The sequence below is a fragment of the Thamnophis sirtalis genome, unplaced genomic scaffold (genome assembly GCF_051295495.1).
Source record: "Thamnophis sirtalis isolate CommonGarterSnake01/CBP01778 unplaced genomic scaffold, rThaSir2_p1.2 scaffold_3, whole genome shotgun sequence".
Taxonomy (NCBI): domain Eukaryota; kingdom Metazoa; phylum Chordata; class Lepidosauria; order Squamata; family Natricidae; genus Thamnophis; species Thamnophis sirtalis.
In genome coordinates, this window is record NW_028261383.1 from 50212703 (window position 1) to 50240474 (window position 27772).

General features: G+C 37.9%; 1 protein-coding gene across 2 annotated transcripts in view; it reads right to left on the bottom strand.

The window, feature by feature from the left end:
- PDZRN3 (PDZ domain containing ring finger 3) overlaps positions 1 to 27772 on the bottom strand; it is a 215967-nt gene that overhangs the window by 27186 nt on the left and 161009 nt on the right. For both annotated transcript variants that reach the window (XM_014064767.2, XM_087708889.1), the window contains one exon: positions 4634 to 4881. In XM_014064767.2, the coding sequence (XP_013920242.2) occupies positions 4634 to 4881 (248 nt within the window). The remainder of the gene's footprint in view (positions 1 to 4633; positions 4882 to 27772) is intronic.

Below are 27772 nucleotides of genomic sequence, written 5' to 3' on the forward strand. Positions count from 1 at the left end.
TTTAAGTAATGCAATTTAAAAGGTGAAACTAACATATGAGATAAGACTCATTACATACAAAGCAAGATAGTTCAAGCCGTGATTTGTCATAATTGTGATGATTATGGCATACAACTCATGAAAACCCCAAATCCACCATCTCAGAAAATTAGAATATTACATGCAATCAATAAAACAAGGATTGTACACAGAACAATATCAGACTTCTGAAAAGTATAAGCATGCATATGTACTCAGTACTTGGTTTGGGCCCCTTTTGCAGCAATTACTGCCTCAATGCAGCGTGGCATGGAAGCTATCAGCCTGTGGCATCACTGAGGGCTTATGGAAGACCAGGATGCTTCAATGCAGCTCTTCTGCATTGTTTGGTCTCATGTCCCTCATCTTTCTCTTGGCAATGTCCCGTAGATTCTCTATGGGGTTCAAGTCAGGCAGGTTTGCTGGCCAATCAAGCACAGTAATCCCACGGTCATTGAACCAGGTTTTGGTGCTTTTGGCAGTGTGGGCAGGTACCAAGTCCTGCTGGAAAATGAAGTCAGCATCCCCATAAAGCTCGTCTGTGGAAGGAAGCATGAAGTGCTCCAAAATCTCCTCGTATATGATAGACCCTGGACTTAATGAAGCAGCTGTCCGATATTGTTCTATGTACAATCCTTGTTTTATTGATTGCATGTAATATTCTAATTTTCTGAGATGATGGATTTGGGGTTTTCATGAGCTGTATGCCATAATCATTACAATTATGACAAATCATAGCTTGAACTATCTTAGTTTGCATGTAATGAGTCTTATCTCATGTATTAGTTTCACCTTTTAAGTTGCATTACTGAAATAAATGAACTTTTGCACGATATTCTAATTTTTTGAGTTTCACCTGTAAATAAACAATTCACAAAACAAGGTTGCTAGAGAGACCATGATGTGAGCTATCTGAAAATCTGCACAGGTATGTAAAGTGAAGAAAAGCATGACATGGTCGCTTTTCATCAACAAGAGAATAAACAAAACAAGAAATACTAAATCCCACTTGGAATGAGGTAATAAAGTCCTCATCTCTGGCAGTAGAAGAAGAAAACTTTCATAAACGTGGAAAACAGATTTTCCTGCCATAACGTTTAAAGAATTGGAACAAATAAAGGGGAGAGTGCACATATCTAGGAGACTGTTTCAGTAACCCACTGTTTTAACTTCTCAAAAGGAACCCAGCAAGAGGACAACATGATAGTGCCTTATTTGTATTTTACAGATAGTTGTGTCGGTTTCTAGATTATATTTGAATAAAGGCAGAAATAAAGGCTGCTTCTATTGAAAAAATCAAGGGAAAGTATAGAATACATTTTCTTAGCAACCGCCCTTAGCAACCATTCTTATCATCTGCAAACTACAGGAAAAGGAAATTATTGGTAGTATACTCTGGAGGTAGAGGGAGCAAAGGGAACAAAAAAGGGAGACTAAGCAAGAAGTACATAATTATTTCTTTCTTATTTAAAATCATCATAAAACAATCCAGCTAAACTTAGCAAGTCTTTGGATCCAGGGATTGATTATCTGTTGTTTTTACATTTTTTTCCTTGTTTCTCACAGGATGACTTATGCTTAAAAATTATGCATTAGAAATAAGATCTTAGAAGTTAAAATAGTAATTCTGATCCAGTGGTAGGATTCAATTTTTTTTACTACTGGTTCTGTGGGCGTGGCATGGGTTGGTGGGCATGGGTTGGTGGGCGTGTCAGGGGAAGGTTACAGCAAAATCCCCATTTCCTCCCGATCAGCTGGGACTCGGGAGGCAGAGAATAGAAGAGGACAGGGCCAGCCAGAGGTGGTATTTACTGGTTCTCCAAACTACTCAAAATTTCCGCTACCGGTTCTCCAGAACCTGCTGAATACCACCTCTGTACTGATCTAAAAAGGAGAGATAACCAACAATTTTAAATCTAAATTTTCATTCCCTACTGGGATGAAAAATAATTTAATGACGCTTATAATGGTGTTGGGTACTTAATGGGTACAAACAAGCATTCCATCCCATTCCCTTGGCTACTTCACCTAAGATAACTTTGGAATATTTCTGCATCAAATACAGAGGGTCTTTATATCTTGCAGATAAAAGAAGACAAAGCTTCCAATATGAGTAACTGAAACCTTGTAGACAGATTATCCTAAATTCTACGTGACAGATGTACACTTGCCATTTATTTTATGGTCCTCCCTAGTAGGAGCTCTCATGAACAAGGCAGGAAACAAGCAGCACTTTACATTTTTTGGGGAGGGGGGATTTGTATCATTTTTATTTAGAGTTGAAGACTATATGAAGTATCCTAGGGGCAGTGGTGCAATTCAGCTAGTTCTATCCGGATGACCTGGTAGCAGTGGCAGTGGGAGGCTCCGCCCACCCGTCTGGATGTCATCATACCCCATTTTTGACACTCTGCGCATGCAGGGAAGGTCCTGATGGAGTGCGCACTCACATTTGCCAACCGGTAGTGAAGGTAAGTTGACTTCACCCGTTCCTAGGGGGGTTATTAATATTCAATGAGAGATATTCCTTGTTCTAAAACAGAGATGGGGAAAAACCTGTGGATTTTACAGCTGGCTCAGGAATTCTGGGAATCACACGTCCTAAAAGGGCCATTGTTCTCCAGCTCCGTTCTAAAATATGAGTGATTTACGTAGAGTTCATTTACCTGGTTATTTAGCAGTGAATACAAAACTGCTAAAAATTATCAAGTAGATAGATGGTGGTTTCCTTAGTTTTGTTTACTTATGCATATAAAACCTTTAGCAGCAATGAAATATTTTTATAAATAAATTATACTTACTCTTTAACTTATATCACAAAGCCATTAGGCCTGCTACATCTAGACTACAGAAATGACCACTAGATGGCAGGAAATACTGTGTAGCCATCCAGATTGTTTCTGCACATTGTGGGCTAGTAGTAATTAAACACTAGCTATGTTTATGGAAACACAGCTAGGTGAGTATACTGCTTTGGCTAGCAACATGTTTTTAACAACAACAAAATCAGCATGTTTCCTACTCATGAAGTGGTAAATTGTTAAGTAGTAGTGAGTAGTAGAATTATTGCAGTAGTAGAATTATTGAGGTTTCAAATTAATAGTGTGAAGGTAATCCTGGGAACCCGATAACACTATAGTTTTTCCCATTGATCAGTTTCCATTGTGACATTGCCCCCAAAGGATGTATCTTTGCTGTTGTTTCTTTCAGTAATTGCACCCAGTGAAAGGTTAGTTGGCCCTTCTTTTGCTCTAGTTTCAATTGCCAAGCAAAGAAAATGTTCTTGAGGCTTTTAATTACTCAGTCTTTTAAATTAATTTGGATGGTTCAATTATAAGCTGCTACTGCTATTTCTGAGTTGCTGTGATTTTGCTTTCATTTAAAAGTTCAATTACTAATGATAACCTAATTGGCCATTCCTAATTTCATTGAGTGTTACAGTGAAAAATGAATATTTGGAATAAAAATTATTTTAATAAAAATGTAATCATATATATATATATATATATATATATATATATATATATATATATATATATATATATATATATATATATATATATATATATATATGATTATATATATATATATATATACACATACATACATACATACATACACACACACATTATACACACATATACATATACATATACATACATACACACACAACACACACACACACACACACACATTCAAGGATAAATATTTTACTATAAATCCTTCTATATAGTTTCTCCCTGAAGATTTCATAGAAATAGCTCTTTAAAAATCTTTATATGAAATAAGAACATCTTCAAGAACAAATTTGTCCAAATAGAAAAGTATTACTTGGTAATTCAACATTCATTCCTATGGTTTTTGTAGTTATTTTGGCTTACTGGAAAAGTGGCAGAAATATTTCCACCCATTTCTACCCGTCATTACTTTACACTTGGAACATTCTGAACTGTTTACTCAGAGAATGATTGTCTCTCATTTACAGGTCCTCACAGAGACACTGGCTTAAAGTTCCATACAAATATGGACATGACTATGATATATTATTTTTTTAGTTGGCTTGCTACTGGGCAGACTGTGGTTTAGAGTTTAGATACCCAGATAGCTGACCTGGATTGCCAAACTGAAGGATTTAAGCAGATGAAGAAATGTGATTCTTTCTTTCCATCTAGTAAGCCAAATGAATGGATCCCAAATTTGAAGAGGAATGCACTAACATGTCTAGTGGGTGTGATGTCATAAGGATTCAGGGTTTTTGTTTATGAAGAGTGCAGATTTAAAGGGTAAAATAGTTTAACAGATAAATTCATGTTTTCCACTCTTTTGGGTCAGTCTGTATGGTGTGTTTTGAATGGAAAATCATGTTGTTGAATTTCATCAGATGCAATCTGAAATTGCTTTTAGGGGTGTGAGATGATTCCTGGCTTACATATTACCCATACATACAAGATTGTTCAGTTAGAGGGGGCTGAATAGTATGAGATATTAGCATTTCAGCTGCTGAGGACAACAATGTATGGGATTGAGCCCTTCTGTGTTTAGTAACTTGTTTTTGGTGACTAATAGCGCCCATAGCATTAGCTGAAACCCCAGTATTACAGAACATAGTACTTACTCCTCAGGTAAGAGATATGGATCCAGGACTGGTGGGGTAGGTGATCCCATTTTGGTTAGAGCCATGATATGTTCAAAGGTGATCTCAGTCTGCGTGCCTATGTCTACCAAGAGACACTCATGAGAAGGACTGAAGATCTTGGTGCGTGGCGTTCTCCTCAGGACTTGCACTACAATGGGATCTTTAGCTGTTTTAAAGGCTTCTACGGCTTGATCGTGAGTTGCCTTGGACAAATCTTTTCCATTTACCTGTGAAGGGAGACAACAAAACCAGAAAAAAAAGACAAGTAAGGACATGGCTTTCCTTTCACTGAAAACTATTTGTGAAATAAACATCCTCCCCTGATCTTCGCATCCTTATAAAGATAAATGCATCTCTAATGGACAAACTTTGATTTTGGAACCTTTCTACATCCCTGTGATGTGCAATAATGATGGTTGGGCTAAACCTTATTCAACAAGGCTGGTGTTGATGAGGAACCTTTTCTTTTCTTCTGCTGGCAGCTTCTAAAATGTCTAAGTCAGTTTCCTTTTCAACAGCACCCATGCAAACATTGAAAGGATGAATTAAAGCATCTCTTGCTGTGTTGTCCACATTGTCAGAGGTGAATATGTTTAAGCTGCTTTGGCTTGGCTTTGTTTATGGCTCAAGAAGAATGCAACATTAAAAGGTAAAGTAGGTGTATCCATTCATAGATAACAGATAAAAGCCTTAATAACTTTGGAATGTCCAGATTCATTTTAACCTTGCCATGGAAAGTTATTTTTGTAGCTGATCAGCTAACCTGTCAATTATAATATTAATCATCCCTATGTTTGTGGAACAGAGAATAATTAAGGTATACATAGTCTAGACTTCAATATTAGAAAATTTCCTGATATTCACTGTCATGATGGGGCTGCAATTGCTTTTCTCCTGGCTGAGAATTTAGCACATCTGAAAAACACCTGGTTGGAGAGGACCTTAGACTATTTAAGAAACCTATTCAAAATTGCTGGGTTACATTTTTTTCTTTTTAAGTAGAACTTAGCAATAGGCCTTAGACTTATATACTGCTTCATAGGGCTTTACAGCTCTCTCTAAGCAGTTTACAGAGTCAGCATAGTGCCCCCAACAATCTGGGTCCTCATTTTACCCACCTCGGAAGGATGGAAGGCTGAGTCAACCTTGAGCCAATGAGAATTGAATTGCCGAACTGCTGACAGCCCAGAAGTCAGCAGAAGTAGCCTGCTGTAGTGCATACTAACCATGGCTCTTAAATATTCCTTTGGTTATTGTTTTGGCTACTTGTCAAAACATCATGCCATTTCTATTTCAAATCTCTTTGAGGTGAAAAAAGCATTTTGTTGTGACACCTATTCCTGTTAATTCATAGTCAAAATGCACTTCAGAGATACTCAGCTGAAAGAACTAAGCTGCATGAACATCTGGTGCATTGTCTAGTGTAGGTGGTGCCTGTCAAATATCATGTATGGATCTGCCTACTTTCCTCCATCATTTCAAAAGGTGACTTAAGGCTCCTTTTCCCACATCCTTTTTGCAAGATGTTCTACACTACATTTTCCCCCCCTCTTAACGTTCCAATACTTATCCTGGGAATGTCTATGGAAATTCTCAATGACCTAGGTCATAGTTATCCCAAAGTTGCTTTTCCAAAAGGCAACTGGACTTTCTTGGGTTTTTTCCCTTAAAAATGTTTTATTCCATTCTAACTGAATGGTAAGGTACCTATAAACATTCCTTCCATTCAGTTAGAACTGAAGAAGCTTCTTGGATGAGTAGCAGAACATTTTCAAGGAAAAAAAACCCCAAGAAAGTCCAGTTGGCTTTTGGTAAAGCACCTTTGGGATACTGGGAATATGTTCAAATGTGGCTCTAGTCTCCTTGAGAATTAGATGTATTCTTCAGGGATGTTTATCAAAAGCAGTCCCAACTTATGAAGGTGTAAAACAAGGTTGCCTATAAGTTCCACTACTTTTTAATCTATATTTAAATCCATAATCCGGGCACTTGCTATTTCAGCTCATCATCCATTTATTTTAGGTGATTGTGCGATTTCAGCATTAGAGTATGCCAAATAATGTAGTTATTATTGTCTGTTTCACAGATGGGAAGAAGAAAAGCACTTAGACCACTAGCTTTATTCTGTACAGTACAAAAGCTATCAATAAACTATCAGAAAACCAAGGTTTTAGTGCTATCATAAAATTCACAAGTGGCAAATAAATGGGATTCAAACTGAGCAGGTATGACCTATAAATATCTTAGTACCATACTTCTTTGTCCTGGAATTCTCTCTTTTTTAATTGGGGAACTTGTCACAGTGTCTATCTCAACAGCTATCGTATGATTTTACCAATCAGAAGGAGCCTATTTCTCAGGCACAAGAAACCAGGAGCTAGAATAGAATTCAAAAATATTACTTTTCATGGTACTTATACACCAGAATCTGATCTACTAATTGTCAAGGAAAATTGGAGTCAACATAATTCATGTGGGGGTTGGATTTAGGTCTTAGGTGGCGCACGGAACACTATTACCTTCCCACCAAAGGTGTTTCCTATTTTTCTACTTGCATTTTTACATGCTTTTGAACTGCTAGGTTTGCAGAAGCTGAGACAAGTAATGGGAGCTCACTGCGTTACATGGCGCTAGGGATTCCAATCGCAGAACAACTGACCTTTCTGATCAACAATCTCAGTGTCTTAGCCACTGAGCTAGTTGTACATATTTATCAAGAAAAATGGGTATCAAAGCAAATCTCTCACATTTGATTTTAATTCCTTTTTTTAAAGGTATTTCAAGGTTCAAGGTTCATTTTATTTATATGCCGCCCTATTCCCAGCGGGACTCAGGGCGGCGCACAAACCCAAAGGAGGGGAAGGGAAACACAAGAACTACAACAAAAGTACAGGGAATTTAAAACAACCAACAGCGACACGATTCGAGAGGGGAAGGGAACTCATCGACCCCAGGCCTGCCGACACAGCCAGGTTTTAACGGCTTTTCGGAAGGCCTGGAGAGAGGTGAGGGTCCGAATCTCTGCGGGGAGCTCGTTCCAAAGTGCTGGGCCACCACAGAGAAGGCCCTCCCCCGGGTAGTAGCCAGATGACATTGGCTAGTGGACGGAACCCGGAGGAGGCCTAATTTGTGTGATCTAATGGATCTTTGGGAGGTAATTGGCAGCAGGCGGTCTCTCAAGTACATTTTAATGCATGTAACTAGATATAGAAACATTTGGAGAAAAAAAGTAAAGATGAAGAGTATATTTGATCAGGAATCATTACAAAGATTTTGGATCCTCTGCTGACTATTTATCCTTACTGTGGAAGTATTAACTTACATATATGCTGAGTAGGTCTTAATATATCACTGCATTCACCTATGCCTTGGCAAAGCAGTACATGATTGTGCAAACATCTTTCAATTCGACAGTGCCATATAAACCAGTTTTATTCATCCAAGATTTATCTCTTTTCCAGGTTACAAGATGTTTCACTGTCCAAATGGCTTTTTTACACCAAACACTCTGAAAGAGCATGGTAATATATAGCATCTTTGTAACAAGAGTTTTGCATTGTTGCAGTACCAGCATCAGTTAGTGAGGGAATGACTTGCAATATGTATATACCTGTCAATTCTTATTCCAATAAATATTATTGGTAAGAGATTGATGAAACCATCTTTGCTGAAACACTTGGCTGCTCCATCTGTGTGTATGTGAGTAAATTTTGATTAATTTCAAAATTTACATCCATATAGATCAGCTTTCTTTTAACAGGTATGATTTGGTGATGTACAGTGCGCAATTCCCAGAACTCCTCTCCTCCAATCTGAAACCCTTTAGATCAGAGGTGGGTTGCTCCTGGTTCGGCCCAGATCAGGCAATCCGGTAGTAGCGGCAGTGGGAGGCTCCACCCATGCGCTTCTGCACATGCACAGAAGTGTTGTGTGCATGTGCGAGCACACACACGTGTGCCCGGACCAGTAATAAAAAAATTGGCAGCCCACCACAGCTTTAGTTATGTTGGGTTTGCAACTCTGATAATTTTGCTTCCCTAGCCTGAAATATCCCCATGAGTGCAATTTGGCAGATCTCAACATTTACCGGCCAGCATGGTTTTCCACCAAAATTTCTGGGAAACCATCAGCTTGGGGAAAGCCAGCATGCACATCTTTTCTTCCCATTTTGGCAAAAATGCCTCCTGCAGTTCAGGTCTTTGAATAGAGATCCTACATGGTACAGGAAGTCATGTTTCTCTGTCAATCTATTAAGGGGACAGAAAGCCCATCCAGAGATCATATTGTTTTAACCAGTTAATGGGCAGAACCTGAAAATAGGATATTAGGTTTCCATAGGAAAAGGTTTTCATGGAAAGGAGGAAGAGTGTTGCTGGGCTGGCAAATGAAAGGATCATTAAATAATCTCCCTTCTCTCTCCCTCTTTCTCTCTCCCTCTTTCTCTCTCCCTCTCTCTCCCTCACTTCAGTCCTCTCTCTCACATATGCAATTCTGAAGAACAAAGACAGAGAAGGTGCCAAAAATATGGAAATAGAATAGTCACTTAGTTGCTAGTCAGCATCTCATGAAGTACTACAAAATTCCTTTAACCGTTTGTAGGCATAAATGTTTCTCTTTATCTTTTATCAGAAACAAGAAGCTTGGGGGACCAACAGTCCTGATTTGAGAGGGTCTTAATGTATCCCAGCAAACTAATTAGAGCTTGCTCTAAAACGAGGACAGAATGCCAGACTTTACCACCCTTGCTTTAAAACCCTTCACCTCTTCCAGGAAATGGGAAGAGTTCAAATTCATAATGTGTCTGGAGCTCAGTTTATATTCCTGAAAATGCCATTCCCACCCGCCTTCTTCATTTTATCCTGACCATCTGGGTTCACTTGTCCTAGACAGCTTTCGGGTGGAACATTTCTGACCTGCCTGTGAACTTTGGCAGAGTGTAACAGGACAGTCTTGAACACAATAAATGTAGCTTCCAGAGTTCCTGTACAATTAAAATGCAGCTCTGATCCTTGGAAGCAGGGCAGGATACAAATATAATATATAAGTACTTTTATGATTTGTGAAGCTCTAAATTACAGCAGAAGAACAAAGCATCTTAGGGCAACATAAAGGCTAACAGATTTATTGTAGCATATGCCTTTGTAGTGTTGTGCTTTCACAAAACTTCTGCCTCAATAAATCTGTTTGTCTTTATGGCATCACATTTTATTCTTGTTGCTGTTGCAAGATGGATGCTTCTCTGCAGCTAAAGTGCAGTCATCACATTCACCATGTGATACTCTTCATACCTCTGTTGACCATAAAGCCATGCATGTTTCTGTTCCAGTGAGATAGATATTCAGTTGCTTTCTGCAGCTTGAATATTTATTTTTGTATAGTGTGAATATTACAAATATGTGACTGGAAACATATCTGAAAATGCAAGTAATGTTTTGATACACACTACAGTATGATTATCTTCAGGTGCCTCTCAAGTGGATTCAGTTGCAATCCGCATTTTGCTGTTATGAATGTTCATTAATATGTTCTATTAATCTTTATCTCTTTTCTCCAAGGAGTTAATGATCAAATGCATGGATTTCTATTCCAGTATCTTCTTCATGACTACCTTTTGATGTAGATTAAAATACAGTGGCTATAAAATCTCCAAATCAGCATGATTTGAATTTGGGTTACTCAATTATAACCGGCAAGTAGAATACCTCTAACAAAGCTCAATGATTTCCTTGGAGAGTTGAACAGAGGGCTAAAGTGAAAATGGAGGAAATATCATGGCAATTCACTTTTTCTTTTCAGGCCCATTTAAGATCTTACTCTGTGACTATGGATGCAACAAAAAGCTCCTAAAGAATAGTAATGTTGTACTTTACAATCAGTGGTAGGATTCAATTTTTTTTACTACTGGTTCTGTGGGCGTGGCTTGGTGAACGTGGCAGGGAAAGGATACTATAAAATCTCCATTCCCTCTCCTCTCTAGGGGAAGGTTACTGCAAAATCTCCATTTCCTCCTGATTAGCTGGGACTCGGAAGGTAGAGAATAGATGGGGGTGGAGCCAGTCAGAAGTGGTATTTACCAGTTCTACAAACTACTCAAAATTTCTGCTATTGGTTCTCCAGAACTTGTAAGAACCTGCTGAATACCACCTCTGTTTATGGTCCAATACATCTTTACCAAAATATTGTATTCTAGATTTGAAAGACTGATTTGCTACACCTTGAACCCCAATCTGGGGATACTGGGAGGCAATCTTATTATCACTTGTCAAGTTTATAGAAACACTTATAGGAATAGATCTCAAAGATGTAGACAGATGTATGTAGGAATGAAGGCCACTGTTCATTTATTCAATGCTTATCTATAGGGTTATATGTAAGGTATAGCAGTGGTTATAAACTTTTTCTTTACCACTGATCCCCTTAAAATAGCATGGACCATGGCCCGGACCTCCCCTCTCCAAATGTAAATCAAGATTTCTTTAAGTCTTCATGGACACACGGTGGCCACAAAGTGGGCCCCCAGAGGTCTGCGGACCACACATAGTTGATAACCACTTGGGTATAGGGTTTCCAACCTCAGCAGGGGTTTGGACTAGAAGACCTCCCAGGTCCCTTCAAACTCTGTTATTCGGCCTTTCCTAGTTCATTAAATTAGCCAGGCTGGGACTAATATCATAGCTAAGGAGGGGTTAACCAAAGCCTTTTTGAGATAGGATACATTTCTATGTGCCTTTAAGAGACAACATATAAAAATATTTTAAAAAGTTTCTCCTGATTCAAATGACATTTTTAGCTGCAGTATAAGTCAATCTCAAATGTTTCCTGGACCAATTTCTATTAGGATTTTGTTCTCCTGGAGCTAATGGAGATACATTATCTCTTAGTGTTTTGTTTTTTTTAAATATCGTCAGCCATGGTATCCTTCTACATCAGGGCTGTCCTTCTAGATCAGGGCTGGATGCGTCATGTGTTGGCAATGCTCACACCCAGTTTAGCGAAGGGGGGGAAAGTCCCAATACATCACGTGATGGCGCCCTGTCAACAGCGAGTTTGACACCCCTGTTCTAGGTCATCCTACATTGCTTCTGTGTAGATTATGCAAGAAGATGGTGCTAAGAGCTTATTATTAAACACCCATAGAGAGGGCTGAAAGCCCTATGAAGCGGTATATAAGTCTACTGCTATTGCTATTGCCTTCCCTGGCATTACTGGGTTCTATCATGGCTCCTGTACTCTTTCAAGTAGCTACATGAAACTGTGAGGAATGTAATTCAGAGCTCCAAAGATTGGTGCCTTTGCTGTAACCATCTCTATTTCTCCTTGGTCCACAACCAGCGGTGGGTTTCACATTTTGTTACCATTGGTTTGCTGCGCGCATGCAAAGCTAGTGCACGTGCCCCCTCCACACATGCGCCTGGCCTTCTGCACACGTGCTTTGCTCTCTCACACGTCTTCTTAGCATGCACCCAGCCTCAAAAACATGCCAAAATAGAGGCATAGAGCCTGGGCAAATGGGCAAGCCCACCCACAATTTCCGCTACTGGTTGAGGCGAACTGGTCCAAACCAGCTGAATACCACTTCTGCCTCTAACCCCCAACAAAGTCATAAGTACCCCTGAATGTTGCTTTATTTCAATAATAAACTAGATGAAACAGAACAAGGTGAAATTAAAGCAACTTCCCAAGAAGACCAAAGTGGCCTGGAAAACAAACTGATCTTGAAGAATAGGTGGAATTTACTCTGAATTAGATTATATTCCCTCAGAAGTAGCAGGTCCAAAGTTGATCTCTAGCTGTCACATGATCACATCCCCAGTCAGCTTCTGACAAGCAAAGTCAATGGGGGAAGCTGGATTTCCTTATTGGCTGCATGGGTTACCACACTGATTTGCTTAACATCTGTGGCAAAAAGTTTTTTTTTTAAAAAAAAAATCAGAAGTGACATACTTAACAACCACTTTGCTTAGCAACAGAAATTTTAGTCCCAACTGTGGTCATAAATCCAGGACTAGTTGTATGCTGTTTTTTCTTTTTATTGTTCCTGTATGGTTGCAGCTCCTGCATGTTTTTGCATTGCCATCCCCTACTTCTTATGATAAAGCTGTCAATGCATTCATGGGATAAGTATTTTTTTTATCACACAACTGCTTTTTTTTAAAAAAAATAAGGCTAGGAGGGAGTGACCAGTCAAGGTTATCCAGCTGCCTCAGGGAGAAGTAGAAATAGACTGTATAGTTCCTAGATTAGCAACTCAACCATATACCAAGCATCGTAACTATATTACACTGTCTCTCTGCCACATATACATGTAATTGCTTACTAGTACATACCATAAATAGAAGAAAGAAAAATGGAAGGAGTAAAGAAATGAGGAATCTAAAAGACAAGTTCAGATAGATTTGGAAAAAGGGAAGAAAAATGGGCAAATTAAGGTGAGGCATGAGAAGAAGGATGAATGCATATGAAGGATGGTAGAAAAAATATATGCAGAAAATGCTGTGCTACGGCAAAAAGAGAAGGAAAAGTGGGAAAAAGTGGGAAATTAATAAAAAGAGATATCTGGGTCAGCTGAGGCAGTAGCACTGCCCTCTTAGATTAACAGAAATAGAAAAAATGACTCCCAGAGTGACCCCAGTTGGCTATTTCTCATCCAGAAGTGGGAATTAACGTATTTCTGTTTTTCCACACTCTCTGGGTAAATCAGTCGTGTTGGCTGCATTTGCAAAAATATAAGACAAAGGAATGCTCAGTTTTGTTCCGGTCAAATTAAATGTCATTAACTCACTCAGTTGAGCATATTACTATTTGTACTGCTGTAAAATTAAGCCCAATTCAGTTAGTGGAAGAAATGCTGATTGTGTCCAAAGTTTTATTATTTACCATAAATGAAATGTGAAATGCTAATGCCTGAGGTTTAGTCCTGATCTTTTCCTTAAAAGACTAAGCAATTAGGGTGACAAAGCAATCAGAGTTAAAGCATACAGAAACAGCCCATGTTATATTGAGTGTAACATCCTGAGATCACTGTTAGCAGAAAAACGCTTAAATACTACTTGATCTAAAGTTAATGAAAACTATGGAAAAGTATTCTCTAGCCAAGTCTTCTTAAAATAAGCGCTATGCTGGAAAATTCTGCTATAGATTTTTTTAAAAAATGGGGATTGATTCTTATTCAATTAGAGAAGAAATTGCTTACAGAATTTATTTTTTTAAAAAAGAAGCTTTTTGACAAATTCTCAGTGGCATCATAAGAATAATTGCACTGAATTTGGTCCTCAGCTTTTCTGACTGAATTTGTTTTGCTTTTAATTAGTGTAAGTCATTGACATTTATGGAATAAGTAAACAGTACTGCCATTATTTCTTTGGCTTCACTCCAGGTTAGAGATGGAACGCCTGGAAAAAAACTTGGAAAAATAGGGAAAAAACAGGATTTTTTCCATTCCCCCCCAAACGGCTTTAGAAAAAGCCAGGAAAAAATGGGAAAAAACTCCCCAACAACTTTCCCTTCATTTTTTCTGGGTTTCCCCCCCTGGAATTCCTATTTCTATTCCAGGTACATGTATCCATCTGCAACATGTATGGGGCCCAAGAAGAATGTTCTATACTGGAACTATAACTACCAAAGACAAATGAAAATTTAATAAAGTAGCTTTTATATCTGTAAGTGAACGAGAGGTTTCACCATAGTTTTACTTGGGTTAGTCATGGAATACCTACCATTATTATTACAATTCAACTCATATTCATTTCGGAACCATGTAGGGCAAAGGAACTGTTGTTCATAATGGCTATTCAAACGTATTAATCAGGTAAGTGATTATATGTGGAGTATTCTCTGAATTCATTCAGTTCCCAATCTGGAGTACCCTTCACTACTGAGATTATAATTCCCAGAATTCCCTAGCAATGTGGGGTTCAAAAGACTTTGGAGGATCTATCTATCTATCTATCTATCTATCTATCTATCTATCTATCTATCTATCTATCAATCATCTATCTATCTATCTATCTATCTATCTATCTATCTATCTATCTATCTATCTATCTAAAGACTAATTTACAGTAAAGGCCACATGAACCTTGGCAATGAAGTAACTATAGTTATGAGGACAACTTCATGAATGGAATATAAAGCAGAGGTGGTATTCAGCAGGTTCTGACCAGTTCTGGAGAACCAGTAGTGGAAATTTTGAGTAGTCCGGAGAACTGGTAAATATCACCTCTGACTGGTCCCGCCCCCATCTATTCTCTGCCTCCCGAGTCCCAGCTGATCCAGAGGGAATGGAGATTTTGCAGTATCCTTCCCCTGCCACACCCACCAAGCCATGCCACACCCACCAAGCCACACCCACAGAACTGGTAGTAAAAAACTTTGAATCCTACCACTGATACAAAGGTAACTTGAAATATCTGAGCCTTGGTTTTTGGCAATCGGAAACAGACAATTCTAGCCATATGTGCAGGCTGTGAACCTTCAAAATGTTCCAAAACATACACCTCATTTCTCACATTACCACTTTTTCCCCACAGTAGCAAAAATATCTAAGTTTAAACTGGTCTGTTGATGTTTTTCCTTGTTCCTTCTTGTGTTTATTTACAATCTCCCAGTGAGATATTAATGGAACTCGGTATTATGGAAGCTTTCATTCTCTTTTCCCATTGACAAGAGCGTGCTGGATGTCTGACATACTAAATGCATATTAGATTTATCACATGGGGATATTTGGGATGACTGAAACCATCATTCTAGGTATGGAAATAAAACCAGTCATGTGAATCAAGCACAATCCCACTGCTTTCTTGGGAGTTATTTAGATTTATATTAATGTCAGAATCATTGACATCTTGCATCACTTCTTACTAGCAAGAAACCTCTGAATACTATTAGTGAGAAATGATGTATTTCAAGATGTCTATCTTGCCCAAGGAATCCAATTAACATGATCACAGAGTGTAAAGAAGACTTAATTTATTTATTTGTATCCCGCCTTTATTATTTTTAAAAATAACTCAAGGTAGTGAACATATGTGACACACCTTCCTCCTCCTATTTTTCCCACAACAACAACACTGTGAGGTGAGTTGGACTGAGAATGTCTGACTGGAAAAGCACATTCAGACCTGTAATAATTTGGTAGGTTAATTTTTTTTAAAAAATAAATAGCTTATTATTTCCATGACCCATAAAGATTCATTTATTTATGAAATTTCTAGGTGACTTACAAAATACCGTAACAAAAATAGAAAAATGAAAAAAAAAAACATTGCCAAAAAGTGGACATCCAGAAAAAAAGCCAATATTTTAAAATTTATTTATTTATTTATTTATTATCAAAATTTATATGCTGCCCAATCCTGAAGGACTCCCGAAGCCACACCACACCCTGATTCAAGATCTGGGAATAGGCCCAGATTTTAAAGTCTTATTTAAAGAGAGGAGGACAAATCTAGGGCATAATATTGAAAAATGGCAAATGTTATTATTATTCACATCCTATATAAGGGGTTATCTTCCACCTAGTTTAAAGCAGCTTTTTGAAATTGCTAGGCCTAGCCATAAAGATGAGTAAAGATGCCTGGATGTATGGGAAGCCCTTGTATTGTGAAGTTCACTGGATGCATGAGATGACAATGAATTCAGCTCCCTAGAATTTCTGACTGTGAAAACCAATGTCAATGCAAACAAAAAGAGCATCATTTCAAAACAACATATACTGTGTAATACATTAAGTTTCTCTATCTGAGTCCAGATCAAAGAATGTAAAGGCTGCTAAAGCACATGATCATACTTGAACTTCTCAACTGGAAAAAAGAAGATCTGTTATTTTTTTTTTCCAGTTGAGAAGTTTTTTATTTTTTATAAATATATCAAATTGATGTTGGAACAGTGTGGCACATGAGTGTTATACATTCTAATACAAATACAACTAATAAAGTTAATCATGATTATTACATTCAATCAACTTATGTATTTATAATAATAAAACACATTTATATTAGATTGCAGTCTATCATTGTTCAATTATTCCATTTTTTATTATTACTTTTATTTTATTATATAAAAGTGTATACACTAATTCTCTTATTTCTATCACTTATTCTGGCTTTTAATCATGTCACCCTTTATTAAAAGACTTTTTCTTTCTATCCTATCTAACTTCTAATCATGTCACCTACCTAAAAAAAGAGACAGAGAGAGAGAAAAGGAAAAGCAAATCTGAACAACAACAACAACAACAAAACACCCAAGGATGGAAGATCTATTATTCTGCACTTCATCCTCAGAGAGTTTTAGAGGTTATCCTTGATTTATAACCATAACTGGGATTGGAATTGCCATCGTAAATTGTTGCAATCAAATGTTGAGTTGGACCTCATTTTACAAGTTTTCTGGTAGCTGATAACAGAATTTTGTGGTTGTTAAACAAATCCACCTTCCCCAATGGTGTGTTTGGTCACATGACTGCAGAATGCTGCAACTGGTTGTAAATGCAAGCTGCTTACCAAATTTCCAAATTGAGATCATGTGATCGGAGGTGATGCAACAATCATGAGTGAAAATACAAGTCATAGGTCACTTTTTCTGAGGTTGTCATAACTTAGAAAACTGTTGTTAAATGAATAGTCTTAAGTTGAGGACCACCAGTATTAGAAAGCATCTGTTCTAGTTTGTTCTATTCATATTCTTTTAGATTTTACTTTTAGCTAAGTGAAGCCTTACAATTGGAATCCAACAATTTAACTACTATATTCAGAATGGTATATGGCAAGTGTCTCCAATCTTGGGAACTTTAAGACTTATGGACTTCAACTCCCAGAATTCCTTAGCCTGCATGTCTAGTTAAAGAATTCTGGGAGTTGATGTCCATAAGTCTTAAAAGTTGCCAAAAATTGGAGACCTCTAATATAGGGGAGTGATCTTGGGAGACAAAATGCTTGGGTGAAGAGATGCTGTCTAGGCTTTTAACCACTTTCCCTAAGTTATAGGGCTATAAAGGTGATGGTGGGAGAATTGCACTTCAATCTTTCAAGAATCTGTTATAGCTTTACAATAAACTAAAGTTATCTTATATGATCTTGTTTCCTATGTGGTCTACCTGGAAAGGCTGACCTTACTAGGTAGACCAGATAGTCTCATTGGTTGCCCTCTTAATATGTGATTGTGAAGCAAGTGGACACCTATTTTTAAAGTTAATGCTTCACCTTTAGGCAACTCTGGGCTGATCAATCTTTGCATTATATTGTATTATACAAATAGTTTGCAGAAATTGTATTGTACTGTAGGAATAGTGTGTAGCCACATAATTGTTTAAAGTTGAAACAACATGTATAGGTGGAAGGAAGATTTGATCTTTACAGTTTCTTAAGAATTGTGCTTGCTCCCTGACTGACCTTGTAACAAGAAAAGGATAAATTAATAACAATAGAATAGGCAATTGCTTTTTCACTGAAGGTTCTACAATAAAATAAAGGAACTCAGATGAAGTGGAATTCAGCAGCACCAAATTATGCTTAACGTCTTAATGCTCCTTAGGGGTGTGCAGACAGAAAATATTCTTCAAGAATTATTGACCATGTACCTCAAATGTACCTGCTATAAGTCAGTAGCTGAACCCATACTTTACATGCAGAAACCTCCAAGTACAATTAGTTAAAAAGGTCAAATAGCAGGTGGTGATTAGATAGGGTTGGTGTCCATTGGATTTATAGCTGAGAAACAATTCCCTCTAAACATTTCTCACCATCTAATGCTCATCCAGAGTTTTGCAGAGCAGGTATGTAGCTATTAATGTCACAATTAGAGGAGACAATATTAGACAAAACTGACTAGGAATAATAGGAAAGCTTCTTCGATGATAGACAAAGCATTGAGGTGTGGGACTGGAGGAGAATAAATCAGCTCAAACTAGCATTTTGTTTCCTGGTAATTTCACCAATTTATCTAACTGTGAACCAAGATTCAGAAAACAGGTAATAAAGTTATGAAATTTATTTTTAATACAAAAGGTCTATCTCCAGCATTATTTAAAAGCAGAGTTTATGATTCTGTGGCTGGTTTGAAAGGACTGTAAAAATCTGGATGATCACTAGATTAAAATAAAGAGAGAGATACAGAAAAATCCAACTTTGTGCTGCTGCCAAAAATTAATCCTCTGTGCTTAGGTGTTGTTTTTTTTTTTGCAGCTGAGAAAGGATTAGGTTAAACTCAGAAAGAATATTGTAAAGGAGAAGACTTAAGAATGAAAAGTAAGTAATTCAAATGGTCAGTCAAGAATGTAACACAAAAATGAGCTATCTATATGTAACAAGACATCAATACTATGAAGCCATGACTGAGAAACAGAATGATAGAACAGACCATTAAGGCAATAGATGATGAATGTTCCTAATCAAGAAAAGATGACACCTTGAAATGAAAAATGGCAGGCCTAGGCACAAATCCAAATGGAAAGTCTTCCAAGCAAGGGAATGCAAAGGACATCTGAAACACATTAATCATGAGTGTGGATTTTTTTTTTAAAAAAGCCCTTATGTTGTGATGGACAAACAAGGACAAAAGGCAATAAAAGTTCACAAGTGTTGTGTCTGTTGCAGCACACCTATTACCATATCCCTCTATGACATGACCTTCTTTCTATTTCTTCCACAGAAGGCTGCTACTAGAAGGTGATTACTGTTTGGTGAAAAGTCTAGAGCAGGGGTGTCACACTCAAGGCCTAGGGGCTGGATCTGGCCCACAGGGTACTTAGATTTGGCCTGCGGGGCCACCCTGGAAACAGTGAATGACCACTGACTCTCCAGAGCAGTTCCCAGGAAAAGGACTGGCCTGTGGTGCTTCTGCCAGTAAAAATGGAGAGGCACCCCCTGAGCTCCGTTTTCACCGGCAGAGATTACAGGAGGCCGTGGCAGCCGAAAATGGTCCCCCCTTCAGTTTGTTTTCATTTTTTCCTTTTATGCATTGAGCACTTTTTACAATATCAATATCGTTTGTACATACTTACAGTTTATACATTATAGTTTATAAAGCTTGAATAACATAACTGAACAAACTTAAGAGGCATAAACACCTGCATTAAAAATCTATCAACCTAAAACAGAAGTTAATTGCTTCCGTTTCAAAATTTTGAATGCCTGGAGACATTTTAATTTGACTCTAAAAAGAATTCTTGTAAATCTATGCAAATTACTTACAGTAACTTATGTTTATAGGTGTTGTCTGAAGCAAATATGTCTAAGTTGTACCATTTGTGTAAAGGCATCATTTATATGCAGATGGTCCTTGATCATGATTCAGGTGCCTGGCAAGCAGGTTGCACACTTAATGACCATTGCAGCATTCCATGGTCATGTGACCCCAATTTGCAATCGCTCCTACCAGCTTTCCACAGGCAAAGTTAATGGGAATTCTCAATGGGGAAATTGGTAGGGAAGATTACAAGTTGCTTCGGTAAGTTGCTTTTCCTCCTGAGGAGCCCCACTACAAAGTGCAAGATCCCAGAGATCTCATACTCTGTGTCAGCCCTTCACTCTATAGCACATACCAGTAGCCCCTCTTGGTCTGCTTGTGCATCTATAGCACCTGTCCATGGACCTCCTGCCTGTGGCCTCTATTGGCTCATCCAAAATCTATATCACTGCCTCCAGCACTCCTCCCCCATAACACTTCCCCCTGTGCTTCTCACATCTTCCTGTTAACAACTTGTGCAGTTCTGGAATTACAATGGCAATTGGGATTGCTGTCACTAAATGATCTCAGTGGCATCACACTTTACAGCTGCTTCACTTAGCAACTGAAATTCCAGTCACAATTACCATTATAGTCCAAGGACTACCTGTATTGTCATATAATCCGTCTTGTATATGCTCATCAATTTATATTTACAGTGTTGAAAGGATGTCACTAGATATTTTACTACTCAAATAAACAGAAGTGCTCTATCTGTCCAAATGCACAGTTTGAAAATCACTATGGATACCCCAAAACAATTACAGAGATATTAAAAGTGATATGAATTGAGAAGTTTGACAAATTTTGCTTTATAGGAAGGTAAAATCATTGGATCCAGAAGTACAGTTGAAAGAATGAAAAGTGTTTTCTATGTCATGTCATGTCAAACTTCCTATTTCTAAACTTACCATCTTCCTCAGAGAGAGGTCTTAGTGGTGTATAGTATTATACTACACTATACTACACTACACTTTATTATACATGTAGTTCTAAATTTACAACCTTTTGTTTAGGGATCATTCAAAATTACAACACTACAAAAGTGAGTTATGACTGTTGGACACTGTGCAGCATTCCCCATGGTCATGTGATCAAAATCTGACTGCTGGCAACTGATTCATGTCTATGATGTTGCCGTTTCCTGGCATCATGTGATCAACTATTGCGACCTTCTGACAAGCAATGTCAATGGGGAAGCTAGATTCACTTTACAATTGTGTTACTAACTTAACAACTGTGATTCACTTAACAACTGTGGCAAGAAAGGTTGTGAAGGTCCAAAACTCACTTAGCAACATAAATTTTGGGTTCAGTTGTTGTCATAAGTTGAGGACTACCTGTACTATGCTAACCACCCAAGTTAGGAATCTATTTTATGCATCTAATTAGGAAATTTTGTTTCATCAATGTATCACAAACTACAAGTTATGCAACAAGGAATCAGTTATTCCTTGCCAATGCAACCTATTCTTTTGTTTTATAGAAAGATACTACGCAGAGCAGCAACTTTTAGACTTCACTTTCTATAGATAAGATCCCAGCTTTATTGCTACCAATATCATGACTCTTTATTCCTGGGAGTTCAAAAGAACGTTCTCCTAATTTACTATTATCCACTTGAGGAATAAGGGAATAGACTATGACATCTCTGTTTGAGAACTTTGATCCCAGAGGAATGTGAAGAGAGTAAGGCAGAGCAAGAAAGGCATATGTCATAATAGAGGTTGTGTAAAGAGATGAAAAAAGCGGATCTATTTATGTCACTTACATAGTGCATCAAAACATTCTTTTCCCCAGAGCCATTGAAAGTGTCATGATGGAGATGTTATTTTGACTTTTTAAGCTCCACTTTATACCTACTAACGGCAACATGTGTAACATTCTTCCCTATCTGAATATTTACAAGATGAGTCAACTTCTATTTCCAAGAGGTCTCACCAAGAACCATACTGGCTGGTTTGTTTGTTTGTTTGTTTGTTTGTTTGTTTGTTTGTTTATTATATTTATATGCTGCCCTTTCCCCCCGAAGGGGACTCAGGGCGGCTCACAACTCAAACCAGGGAAGGGGGATACAGACAAAAATTAAAAATGACACATAACAATGCATAATTTAAAACACACAACAGTCATACCATTCGAGACGGGGGCAACAGCTCTTTAGCCCCAGGCCTGTCGGAACAGCCAGGTTTTAAGGGCTATGCGGAAGGCCTGGAGGGTGGTGAGGGTTCAAATCTCCACGGGGAGTTCGTTCCAGAGGGTCAGAGCAGCCACAGAGAAGGCTCTCCTCCGTGAAGTCAGGGTGTAAAGATTCATTGATCTGTACTAAGGACTGTATGCTTGGGCATTATAATGTGAATTTTGTTACAGTTCAATATCAAGTGTCTACCATAACTTATAATTATGTACCTCTTTAATCTTATATAGGAAAGCTATGGCAAATCTAGACAGCATACTAAAAAGCAGAAATATCACCCTGCCAACAAAAGTGTGTATAGTCAAGGCTATAGTTTTTCCAGTTGCAATGTATGGCTGTGAAGGTTGGACCATAAGAAAGGCTGAGCACCAAAGAATTGAGACCTTTGAACTATGGTGCTGGAGAAGACGCCTGCGAAGCCCTTGGACTGCAAGGCAATCAAACTGGTCAATGCTAGAGGAGGCCAACCTTGACTGCTCTTTAGAAGGCCAGATCCTGAAGATGAAACTCAAATACCTTGGCCACCTAATGAGAAGGAAGGACTCACTGGAGAAGAGCCTAATGCTGGGAAAGATTGAGGGCAAGAGAACAATGGGATGAGAGTGAATGAGGTGGCTGGGTGGAGTCACCGAAGCAGTAGATGTGAGCTTAAATGGACTCCAGAGGATGGTAGAGGACAGGAAGGCCTGGAGGAACATCGTCAATGGGTTGGACACAGGTTTGCAGCTAACAAAAATCTTATATATCCTCTTACACAGCACTCATTTCCTGGTACTGTATTATCCCCAATCAGTGAGTGAATGAGTATGTATTGGTCTGTCTGACTCCATCCTGACTCTGGGAAGAGTGCAGCATGAAATAATTAAGAATAAAGTAATGAAAACTCTATACAAAACAGACATCCAGAAAAAGCGAGCCAATGCCATGAAAATGCACAACTTTGGAAATCCACCACTATACCGCCGGAAGATGCTTTAATTAAAAAGATCTACGAATGTGCAGAAATGGACAGAATGACGGGTTGGCTGAGGGACAAAGGAGAAACAGAACATTATCTTAGCTGGAACCTATGGTATATGTGGGCGACTAGGAGAACAGCAGGGACTTAAAATGGGGAAAGTTAACATAGGTACCGTAATAGATCCCTGAATCTTGCAATGAGAAGATGTGGCTTAGAGACCTAATAATGAGGAAAGAAAGAAAAACCAGGCTGTGAATGACTGTCACCGTGGGGGGGGGGGGAGGGGGGGTTGTATGTTTAAAACGGTATTTGTATCTGTATGTTTTACTTTATATTGTTATGTATGATTTGTCTTGCTTATGTCGTTGTATTTATGTCGCTGTATTGTTTTTTCCGTTTTTTTAAAGGTAATAATGTTTAATAAAAATTATATTAAAAAAAAAAAAAAGAAAATACAGGGGTCCCCAATTACTCTGCTCCAAAGACTGGATGAAGACCCAGATTTTATGATCTTTGTTGAAAAGATTTGGGAGAATATCTGAGGGGGACATTGTTCCAGAGAGGAGGCAATATAACAGAGAAGACCCACTTCCTGGATCCCATTGGGTTACATTGTGTAATTGATATCACCCTGCTGACTCTGCCTGATTGTATATTTTTATTCTCATCTTCAAGCAGTGGTCCATCCTGACCTGGATACCAGAGGTGGTATTCAGTAGGTTTTGACCAGTTCTGGAGAATGGGTAATGGATTTTTTGTGCATTTTGGAGTACCTGTAAATACCACCTCTGACTGGCCCTGCCCCCATCTATTGTCTGCCTCCTGAGTCCCAGCTGATTGGGAGGAAATGGGGATTTTGCAGTAACCTTCTCCTGGAGTGGAATGGAGATTTTACTCTATCCTTCCCCTACCATGCCCACCAAACCACACCCACAGAACTGGTAGTAAAAAAATTTGAATCCCACCACTGCTGGATATTGTTGGTTTTTCACCTGGACTAGTAAAAGCTCCACCATATTTTTGCTTTTAAACGTTCTCCATCTACTTCTAGCTGGCTGGCCAATACAAACTACCCATAAATGCATTTGAGTTAGACTTAGACTTTAGAATAACTTTATTGTCACTAAATCTACACTAATCAGCATACATTAAAATGAAATTTCGTTGCATACAGGTTTCAAAACATCACCACCTCCAAAGTGCACTACCTAAATATGACAAACAAATCATCAAACAAACAAATAAATATGCATATATCCACATACCCACATATATTATATGACAATGAAACAATGCAGTCTAGTTTGGATGTATACATGTACATTATTGGTATCTACTCTGACATGCGGCAATACTATATGGTTCGAGATAAGAATGCATATGAAGTTCAATATGAAAATGCTGGGAACAGAATCTTTTTGGATGCAAAATGTAAGGTGTCTGAGCTTTGTCCCCTGCTCCTCTGCAGTTTTTTTTATAAATATATATTTCTTATATGAACAGCAACTTTGTATGAGTAACATTTTTATTAATAAGCTATTAACAGTCTACCCATTTACTTGTAAGACTATTAAACTTAGAAGGATTTATTGCTCTTTGAGCAGACCTAGTAGGCCTAGAAAGAACCGTAATGTTTATTACTGAAATGTGATTTAGGTTACAATTTACCTAAATTGCTCTGTGAGTAACATCCACTGAACTGTAAATGAAGGCTAATCTCTCAGTATGATGACTTTGTCCTTATGAAAAAAGCAAAGAACTTTATATAAAATCATAGTAATTTGGGAATTTGTATTACCGAAAATGTCAATTCTGTTAGACCACAAATGTCTGGATCCCTTTATGTCCTGCTTTAGCTACTTTAAAAGATATCTGCGTTTTGAGGAAGGAAAAACACTAACTTTATTACAAACACAGCTGGGAACAACACCTGTTTTCTAAATCTCTTTTTCTCCCTCAGGTAAAGAGAAAAGAGGTTCAAAATTAAGGTTAATCCCTTTTACAGCTTCATTTATTTTTTTCACTGGAGTGGGCAGTCTTTCTTTTTAAAAAGTGTAACAGTTTTGTTTAGGAATAGGCTTTCAAGTATCTGTATACATGAGCCTCTAAACTTCCTGTTTCTTTTTTCATCTACAAATGGTAAAGTATTAATACTAAGACTAAAACATTTTTTTAATAGAATGGAACAACATTCACTTGTTCAACATATTTAACTTTGCAATAGAGGTGAATATCTGTAGCTCAGGTATAGGATGAGGGTGAAGGTTCATTTGCCAAGCTTGTGGGTTGATTTCCAAACATTTTATTACCAGGCTAGGTAACATCTTTAGCAGACTTTAGGGGATGTCATTGGCAGTGTCCTTCTGTTTATAAGGTGTGGGCATGTGAGGTTTTTGGGATGGGTCAGGTGTGAGTCATCAGTGAGTCTTGTGATGGCTACCACCTGCCACACTTGTGAGTTTATCAAAGCCTCCACAAGCAATTCCATCAACATTGACCTACAACTAGCCTAGAAACCCCTAAGAATCCAAATCAACTACACAGCCAACCAAAAAAGCACCAATCCTCAACCAACCCACGTAACTCCCTCCACCAGCACTTCACCTTCAAATAACTCTGACTTGATGTGATGAGTCACCAGACTCATTACAAGACTCACTGATGACTCACATCTAACCCATCACAAGACTCTCATTTGACACACCCACACCTGTAGCCCTTATAAACAGAAGAAAATGGATATCTTCTAAACTCTGCTGAAGATGTTATCTAGGCTGGTAATACAATGTTTGGAGACCAACCCACAAGCTTGGAGAATGAACCTTTTCACCCTCCTATTTAATTTTCCAGTAAAAATTTCCAACTGAGTAATCTCAGATCTAAAAAATGACATTGAAGTGAATTAATTGAAATGAACCTTGAGTGATTTCTTTCATGTGTAGGAAGTTAGCACCCACCCCTCTCCTAGAAGAATGAAATATCCTAGGAAATATTGAAAAGGCAGAATACTGTATTTTACTGAAAGAGAAATGGAGAAACATGTTTTTAGATAGTAAACAGATTCACTCTTAATAGTTCCCACCTTTCTCAACAGACCATTAAAATGCCTGAGGCAGTCTATTCTACATGGCAAAGACCATCCCCCTTCCACTCCAGGGTGATGGAATTAAGGCATGATAGTATTAGTTCTTTACCCATCCTACCACAGGGCACCTGGGAAGAAGCAATGCTCAACCAAGCTTGGACTCAAAACACAGCCTAGGTTGTCCCTGCATGGCCCCATGGGAGTCTGACAACCAATCAGAATACATTTCTTACACAGGAACAGGAAACAGAGAGGTGGGGCCAAACAGAGTATAAAAAAACCCAGGAACTCTCAGCAAGCCCTTCTTTTTCTTCTTCACCCAACATCTTGAAGCATGTGATCACCTTTTTCCCCCAGGACCTCAGACCATGTGGTCCTGCCCACCATTAAAATCATATTTCCAAGCAGCCTCCATGGTTCCAGTGTCTTTTCCCCCACTTGGAACTGAATCCAGATGGACATTTCTTCCAACAATTGCTTACATTAAAATATATAGCATTGTGTGCTTCTCTTAAAGCTTGAACTCACTGAAAGGTGTTTGAGTTCTTAAATTGTTTTGCTTTTAACTTGGTGATGTTTAATCTTTTAATTAACTTTTACTTTTTTTAAAATTTGTAAGTCGCCCAGAGTCACCTTGTAGGGGAGATTGGCAGCATAAAATGTGTGTGTGTGTGTGTGTGTGTGTGTGTGTATGTGTATATACATATACATAACATATACATAACACACACACACACACACACACACATATATACACATATACACATATACACATATACACATATACACATATACACATATACACACACACACACACACACACACACATATATATATATATATATATATATATATATATATATATATATATATATATATATATATATATATATATATATATATATACACACACATACACATACACATATATATATATATAGGGGAAGTATGTGGAAAAATATCTTCTGTTGGTATCTGAATCTACCATCATCTTCTGCATCATAAACTCTTCTCTTGGTCAGAATCTGGCTGAGTGGCCAAGTCAGAAAATATGGATCAATGCTTTACCGCACCACCCTTCAATTGACTCAGTTTCAATGTACACAGCTTTACTGCTTGTTTTGGTGCTTCTGAAAATGAGCCATGACCTTCCTTTTCATTATTAATGAACATAACACAACCCATTTATTAAACGTGTACTTTCCCCTCTGCTCCTGATGCCTGTTTTTCCTTCCAGTATTTGACATGTGACAGTAAAGCTTCAAGTAAATGTCCCCATTGCTTCCTCCCCTGTGAATTCTTGCCACCTGCTTCCTAGCGTTGAACAGATGTATATATGTAAAACATTATGAAACCTATTCACCCAATCATTTATCATTTTAAGGAGTAAAGATGCTTTCTTATAAGCAAAGCACAATAGCTATATGCCATCTTTGGTTTAATGTTTTAGCTTAACTAAACATGCTGCAATTCTTGGAAGGAATATAGTGGAACAGGCATCTATCAGCCATGTTAGTTTAATCTTTATGCATTACTATTATTTTACTTTTAATGTATACTGGGCTGTTTTTCAATACATGTGCACATAGCCATGCATACATAAACTTCTTCTATCATGAAATGTAAGGGAATTTTTTTGTAGATAATTGA